The sequence below is a fragment of the Rhinoderma darwinii genome, chromosome 5 (genome assembly GCF_050947455.1).
Source record: "Rhinoderma darwinii isolate aRhiDar2 chromosome 5, aRhiDar2.hap1, whole genome shotgun sequence".
Taxonomy (NCBI): domain Eukaryota; kingdom Metazoa; phylum Chordata; class Amphibia; order Anura; family Rhinodermatidae; genus Rhinoderma; species Rhinoderma darwinii.
The window spans coordinates 200,588,990-200,597,475 of NC_134691.1; the positions used below are offsets into that span (position 1 = coordinate 200,588,990).

Here is an 8,486-nt window from a genome sequence, read left to right on the forward strand (position 1 = left end):
GCCCCCTACAAGGAGCCGCCCTAGGCACTGGACCCCCAATGCCTAGTGGTAAATAGGACCCTGGCCACACACCCCTAGATAATGCCATAGTGTCCTCTATAGATAATGCCACAGTGCCTTCTGTAGATAATGCCACAGTGCACATACACTGTGTTCCAAATTATTATGCACATTGGATTTAAACATTTAATTATTAGTTTTTCAATTAAACTCATGGATGGTATTGTGTCTTAGGGCTCTTTGGATCATTGTAATCAATCTCAAATACCTGTGATAACTAGTTTGCCAGGTGTGCCCAATCAAAGGAAAACTACTTAAGAAGGATGTTCCACATTATTAAGCAGGCCACAGAGAAAGAAAAAGGATCTCTCTGCTGCCGAAAAGCGTGAAATAGTGCAATACCTTGGACAAGGTACGAAAACATTGGATATTTCAAGAAAACGTAAGCGTGATCATCGTACTATGAAAAGATTTGTGGCTGATTCAGAGCACAGACGGGTTCGTTCAGATAAAGGCATAATGAGGAAGGTTTCTGCCAAACAAATTAATAGGATTAGGAGAGCAGCTGTTAAAATGGCATTGCAAAGCAGCAAACAGGTATTTGAAGCCGCTGGTGCCTCTGGAGTTCCGCGAACCTCAAGGTGTAGTATCCTCCAGAGGTTTGCAAGTGTGCATAAAGCTATTATTCGGCCACCCCTAAACAATGCTCACAAGCAGAAACGGTTGCAGTGGGCTCAGAAATACATGAAGACTAATTTCAAACCGTGTTGTTTACTGATGAGTGCCATGCAACCCTGGATGATCCAGATGGATGGAGTAGTGGATGGTTGGTGAATGGCCACCATGTCCCAACAAGGCTGCGACGTCAGCAAGAAGGTGCCGGAGTCATGTTTTGGGCTGGAATCATGGGGAGAGAGCTGGTAGGCCCCTTTAGGGTCCCTGACGGTGTGAAAATGATGTCTGCAAAGTACGTAGAGTTTATGACTGACCATTTTCTTCTGTGGTACAAAAAGAAGAACCGTGCCTTTCGTAGCAAAATTATCTTCATGCATGACAATGCACCATCTCATGCTGCAAAGAATACCTCTGTGTCATTGACTGCTATGGGCATAAAAGGAGAGAAACTCATGGTGTGGCCCCCATGTTCCCCTGACCTCAACCTTATTGAGAACCTTTGGAGCATCCTCAAGCAAAATATCTTTGAGGGTGGGAGGCAGTTCACATCAAAACAGAAGCTCTGGGAGGCTATTCTGACATCCGGCAAAGATATTCAAGCAGAAACTGTCCAAATACTCACAAATTCAATGGATGCAAGAATTGTGAAGGTGATATCAAAGAAGGGGTCCTATGTTAACATGTAACATGGCCTGCTAAGTTTTTTTTTGATTGAAAGAGCTTTTGATTTCTGTAAATATGACCTCCTGATGCTGCAAATTCAACAAATTACAATTTTAGTTCTCTTTACAACCTTTAAAATGTTTTGATCTCTGTTGTGCATAATAATTTGAAACAGTGTATTTTGAGTTTTTTACTTCTAAAAAAAAATCTGTTATCATTAGGAGATTTGTTCAATAAAATTTGCATTATACTCCAACGGTTGATGGCTTGAATATTATACTGACTGTCATTTGCATCGACTATTTAGTAAAATCAGCGAAAAATAACATTTGCATAATAATTTGGAACGCGGTGTATATGAATAGTGACGACAGGGGCTTTGTCATTTGTCGGCAAACTCCTCCTTTGGCCTGCTCTTTTCTCTCCCGAGGGAGCTACGGTGCCGCACGGGCTGCAGATGACAGCCTCAGGGGTCACATGCGGTCCGCAGGTCGCGTGTTTGAGACCCCTACTTAAAGTATTAGGTGGTGAGGTGCAACAGGGATAAAGTCAGGGTCCTGATTTATGTGCATGTTGGTGGCACAAACAAATGCTAAAAATAGTCTGCCATTTTAGCTTATATGGGGCTCTAAAGAACAACTCATATAGCCACTCATAAAGCCTGTAAAAAGGCTGAAAGAAGTAGCCCAGCCTCCCATTCCCTTATATACAAATAGCCAGCCTGCCCTCTCCAACCCTGCCCACCATTCTCAGTTTACATTATCTCCATGCCCTCTTGCCATTGGCTGGCAGCCTATGACTTCAATGGATGTAGTACTGACATGCCGTGCCAGTACTGCAGAGTATTACGTCGGGCAGCCAAATGAGGTGAGAGAAAACAGCATTGTTACATCCTGTACGCTGTCTGCTCTCCTCACTCGTAAGTGAACGTCGGAAGAGAGCGACGAGGCAGTCATGAGGTGTCGGGGCGGAGCTTTGTCCTGTAGGTCGGCCCGATGGCGCCATTATTAAACCGATTCAACAATTCTGTCTAAACACAAAATCGTCAGATCCCTCAAAGGCGAATTAATCTAACTAATTTGATTAATCGCCCAGCCCTATATTATGGGTATGTTTCTCAGAAGGAAAAGGGGGAAACTATACTGTTCATTTAAACCCATAGGAGAGAGAGTGTCTTCAGCCTATGGATCTCCATGCATTTCCTCTGTAGAATGTGTTTGTTGGTATCACCTCTCCACACGCATTGGTGTATTTTTTGAATCCTTATGAAGACTATACTTCTCAGGTCCCCTTTGTGGTGTATATTCACATGACGTGCTACTGGTGTGTCTCTTTTGTGTTTAATATCTCCAAGATGGTCACCTATTCTCCTCCTTAGTTCCCATGTGGTGCAACCTACTTAGACCAGTGGACAGCTATAGGTCATTAGATCTACAAGACCTTTGGATTTACAGTTAATAAAAATCACGTATCTTGTGTGTTTTACCAGTCGAGAAACTTGAAAAAGCTTTGCCTACAAGCATATGTTTTCACGCTATACATCCTCCACTTCTCTAATTGCCTACAGTACGAGTTGGTAGCCATGTTGAATGGTTTGTTTGTCAGATGTAAAATGGCTTTTTACCAAGCGATCACTTAGGGATCTCTCTCTACGGTAGGGGATTTGTGCGGTTGTCTTTAGTACATTCTTTAGGTCGGGATCCTAAAGGACCTTCCAGTATTTGGAGATATTGTCACGTGCTTCATTGTGTGCCTCATCCAAGGTACCAATAATCCTAAAGGATTTTTTCTTGAGTCTCTTTTTTGCATGGGACAAGTAAAAACGGCTGAAAATTACGGAGCTGTTTTCAGTGTAAACCGCCTCTGATTTTCAGCCCGTTTTGAAGCTGAAAATGTTTTTTTGAGGCCTTTTCTCTAGACGTTTTTGGAGCTGTTTTTCTATTGACACTATGAAAAACCGCTCAAGAAATGACACGCTCCTTTTTACGCGCCGTTTTTTAAAACAGCAACTTAAAAAGACGCCCTGTCTGAACATAACATAGTTTTTCCCATTGATTGCAATGGGCAGATGTTTGTAGGCGTTCAGCTACCGCTTTTTCAGGTGTATTTCGAGGCGTTTACGCCCCGAAATATGCCTGAAAACTCTGCGTGTGAACATACCCTCACAGTCAATATAAAATCACTACCTGCACTCTGTCAGGCTGCCTAAAAGAGAGGGGATGCAGACTAGCGCTGTGAAAGAAGCATGCATTAAATAATTATAATGGTGCTTAATAATCACCCCTTTAATAATGACCTATTCCTAACATACCAACTATTGTGGGAATCGCAAATACGAGTATACTCATTTGGGATCGATTCAAGTGTGTTCTATTTTAAGTCACAAATTTTGTTTATTTTTAAAGCATATCAAATAAAAGTTATTTATTAGTATTAGTGGATACCCTATTCCAGTGAAACCATACGCTTAGATAACGGTAAGGCTGAATTCACACAAAGCATTTTTCTGCTTTTGAGACGTTTTTTAATGGAGTTTTTTGCAGGTTATTTAATGTTTTTTTTTGTGCCACCATATTTTACATTAATGCCTATAGTAAAATATAAAATACACTGCACACAACTGTGTTATGGTTTCTGGCGTTTTTTAAGCAATTTTGTGGTCAGTGGCGTTTTTTTCCAAACGCAGCATACTTTGGGTATGGCATCTTTTCAGGCTTTTTTTCCTATAGGCTTCTCTATAGAACTTCAAAAACAGCAGAAAAACAGGATGTACAAAAACACCACTAAAAACGCCTATAAAAATGCATGTTACTTTTTAAAAATGCTAGCGTTTTTTAATCCAGTTTAAATTGCCAGAAAAATTCTGTGTAAAGAATGTCTAAAGGACTTCATGCCTTAAAACTTTTTAGAGAAAAGAGGTTTCAAAACCCCTTAGAAACCAGGGTCCATATTACCTCTCCAGCATATATATGTACCTCCAAACTGTCCCGGATTTCGCGGAACAGTCCCAGATTGGGGGCAGTGTCTTCTGTCCCGGGCGGCCAGTGGTATGTCCCCAGTTGGCAACTGCATCTGCGTCCTCAGCACACAGATACAGTTAAATCCAATGGTGATGCACGGAGCCGTCAGCTCACTGCTCCACCATTCACGGCACAAAGTTAGCTGTGAGTGGCTTGGCGCAGACAGGCGAGATGCAGTGACGTTATCTCGCCTGTCTGTGCCTAGCCACACAGAGCACAACCCGGGAAGCAGAGGGATCTCTTCCACTCATCGTGGGAACAGGGATAGGTGAGTATATTTTTTTATTAGTCACCCTGAAGGCATACTGGGTGTAGGGGCCAGCTATGGGAGGCATTTTACTGTGTGGGGGCAGCTATGGGGGGCATTATACGTACTGTGTGGGGCAGCTAGGGAGGGCATTATATTGTGTGGGGTCAGCTATGGGGGGCATTATACTGTGTGGGTGTAGCTATGGGGGCATTATACTGTGTGGGGGCAGCTATGAAGGACATTATACTGTGTGGGGGCAGCTATGGGGGACATTATACTATGTGGGGCATTATACTGCGTCGGGCATTCTATTGTGTGTGGGCAGCTATGGGGGACATTATACTGTGTGGAGGCAGCTATGAAGGGCATTATACTGTGTGGGGGCAGGTATGGGGGGCTTTATATGTACTGTGTGTGGGCAGCTATGGAGGGCATTATACTGTGCGGGGCAGCTATGAAGGGCATTATACTGTGTAGGGACAGCTATGGGGGGCATTATTTGTACTGTGTGGGGGCAGCTAAGTAGGGCATTATACTGTGTGGGGACAGCTATGGGGGGCATTATACTGTGTGGGGCAGCTATGGGGGGCATTATACTGTGCGGGGGCAGCTATCGGGGGCATTATACTGTGTGGGAACATTATACTGTGTGGGGGCAGCTATGAAGGACATTATACAGTGTGGGGGCAGCTATGGGGGCATTATATTGTGTGGGGGCATTATACTATGTGGGGCAGCTATGGGGGCATTATACTGTGTTGGCGCATTCTATTGTGTGTGGGCAGTTATGGGGGGCATTATACTGTGTGGAGGCAGCTATGGGGGGCATTATACTGTGTGGGGCAGCTATGGGGGGCATTATACTGTGTGGGTGTAGCTATGGGGGCATTATACTGTGTGGGGGCAGCTATGAAGGACATTATACTGTGTGGGGGCAGCTATGGGGGACATTATACTATGTGGGGCATTATACTGCGTCGGGCATTCTATTGTGTGTGGGCAGCTATGGGGGACATTATACTGTGTGGAGGCAGCTATGAAGGGCATTATACTGTGTGGGGGCAGGTATGGGGGGCTTTATATGTACTGTGTGTGGGCAGCTATGGAGGGCATTATACTGTGCGGGGCAGCTATGAAGGGCATTATACTGTGTAGGGACAGCTATGGGGGGCATTATTTGTACTGTGTGGGGGCAGCTAAGTAGGGCATTATACTGTGTGGGGACAGCTATGGGGGGCATTATACTGTGTGGGGCAGCTATGGGGGGCATTATACTGTGCGGGGGCAGCTATCGGGGGCATTATACTGTGTGGGAACATTATACTGTGTGGGGGCAGCTATGAAGGACATTATACAGTGTGGGGGCAGCTATGGGGGCATTATATTGTGTGGGGGCATTATACTATGTGGGGCAGCTATGGGGGCATTATACTGTGTTGGCGCATTCTATTGTGTGTGGGCAGTTATGGGGGGCATTATACTGTGTGGAGGCAGCTATGGGGGGCATTATACTGTGTGGGGCAGCTATGGGGGGCATTATACTGTGTGGGGGCAGCTATCGGGGGGCATTATACTGTGTGGGAGCATTATACTGTGTGGGCGCAGCTATGAAGGACATTATACTGTGTGGGGGCAACTATGGGGACATTATACTGTGTGGGGGCATTATACTATATGGGGCAGCTATGGGGGCATTATACTGTGTTAACGCATTCTATTGTGTGTGGGCAGTTATGGGGGGCATTATACTGTGTGGAGGCAGCTATGGGGGGTATTATACTGTGTGGGGCAGCTATGGAGGGCATTATACTGTGTGGGGGCAGCTATCGGGGGGCAATATACTGTGTGGGAGCATTATACTGTGTGGGGGCAGCTATGAAGGACATTATACTGTGTGGGGGCAACTATGGGGACATTATACTGTGTGGGGGCATTATACTATATGGGGCAGCTATGGGGGCATTAAACTGTGTTGACGCATTCTATTGTGTGTGGGCAGTTATGGGGGGTATTATACTGTGTGGGGGCATTATACTATATGGGCATTATACTGTGTTGACGCATTCTATTGTGTGTGGGCAGTTATGGGGGCATTATACTGTGTGGAGGCAGCTATTGGTGCATTATACTGTGCAGGGGCAGCTATGAAGTGCATTATACTGTCTGGGGGCAGCAATAGGGGGCATTATTCTAAGTGGAGGCAGATATAGGGGAATTATAATGTGTGATGGCAGCCATGTTGGCGGCAGCTATGGGGGCAATAGAAAAAAATGTTTTGCTTAGGTATGCACTTTCTGGATGTGTCAATACTTCTATGTCATTCAAGCTTCCACAAAAAGTTATATAAAGCAACGTATATTAAAACTTGCCTCCATTTACTACAGTTTTGGAATATGCATGACATTATAATACAAGGCTACAGGATGGTGCTGTGTGGGTTCCCATTCACATGCCCATACAGCAGTGTATATAGAGGTGATGCACATAGTTGTCAGTGAAGTCAGTTTGTCTATATACTACACAGTGCTGAGATCCTTTATGTAATCAGCACAGACTTACCTGCTATCCGGCTGAACTCTTTATTCCTCATTTCTTGGACTGTGCCTCCATAGCCATAGTCAGATGAGTTCTTAAGATGCTTCTCAAAATGAGAGAAAGAAAGCAGATCTTCCAGAGTCATGGCTATCTGCTTCCCCTCCATGTCAGCAGCTACTGTACGCCTGTCAATGGAAAACTTGGGAGCAAACTTCTCGAAAGTGAATGTGTGTGACAGAACCAGGAAGAAGAGTAAAATATCGGGGGAGGAGCCCGCAGCTGACAGGATCATAACAAGGCATGCAGCGCAGCTAATCACACACTGATATATATAAATATATATATACATACATACTGGAGAAGTCAAGAGACTGCATGGAGCTGTATAGCATGTGATGTTGAATTTGTGTTCATGATGCCGGTCAAGCTAGTTTAGCAAGCTTATTCTATCAAGCACCCAGAGGCAATGTCCCGAAGTCTGGATTTACATCTTGTTTTTAACCCCTTCCCGCTGTGGCCTTCCTGACAGAGCCTTATTTTTCAAATCTGACATGTGTCACTTTATGTGGTAATAACGTGGGAATGCTCTTACCTATCCAAGTGATTCTGAGATTGTTTTCTCGTGACATATTGGACTTTTTGTTAGTGAAAAAATGTAGTCGAAAAATTCAATATTTATTTGTGAGAAACACCAAAATTTAGAGAAAATTAGCAAAAATTAGCATTTTAATACATTTAAATGTGTCTGCTTGTAAAATTGATAGTAATACCACACAAAATAGTTACTAGTTACCATCACCCATATGTCTACTTTATGTTTGCATCTTTTTTTAACGTCCTTTTATTTTTCTAGGACGTTACAAGGCTTTGAACTTTAGCAGCAATTTCTCCCATTTTCAAGAAAATTTCAAAAGGCCATTTTTCATGGACCAGTTCAGTTCTGAGGGGGTTTTGAGGGCCTTATATATTAGAAATCCACCATAAATCACCCCTTTTTAAAAACAGCACCCCTCAAAGTACTCAAAACAGCATTTAGAAAGTTTCTCAACCCTTTAGGCGTTTCACAAGAATTAAAAAAAAAAAGTGACATTTTATTATTTTTTTCTGTAACACAGAAGGCTTTACCAGAGAAACACAACTCAATATTTATTGCCCAGATTCTGAAGTTTATAGAAATATCCCACATGTGTCTGTAGTGTGCTATTGGACTGAAACACAGGCCTCAGAAGCAAAGGAACAACTAGAGGATTTTGGGGCCTTCTTTTTATTAGATTATATTTTAGGCACCATGTCAGGTTTGAAGAGGTCTTGTGATGCCAAAACATAGGAAACGCCCCAAAAAA

General features: G+C 43.6%; 1 protein-coding gene across 1 annotated transcript in view; it reads right to left on the reverse strand.

Moving 5' to 3' along the window:
* Positions 1–7,328, reverse strand: part of MOCOS (molybdenum cofactor sulfurase) — a 442,257-nt gene extending 434,929 nt beyond the window's left edge. The window contains exon 1 of the mRNA XM_075828507.1: positions 7,168–7,328. Within this exon, the coding sequence (XP_075684622.1) occupies positions 7,168–7,309 (142 nt within the window). The 5' untranslated portion in view covers positions 7,310–7,328. The remainder of the gene's footprint in view (positions 1–7,167) is intronic.
* Positions 7,329–8,486: the final 1,158 nt, after the last annotated feature.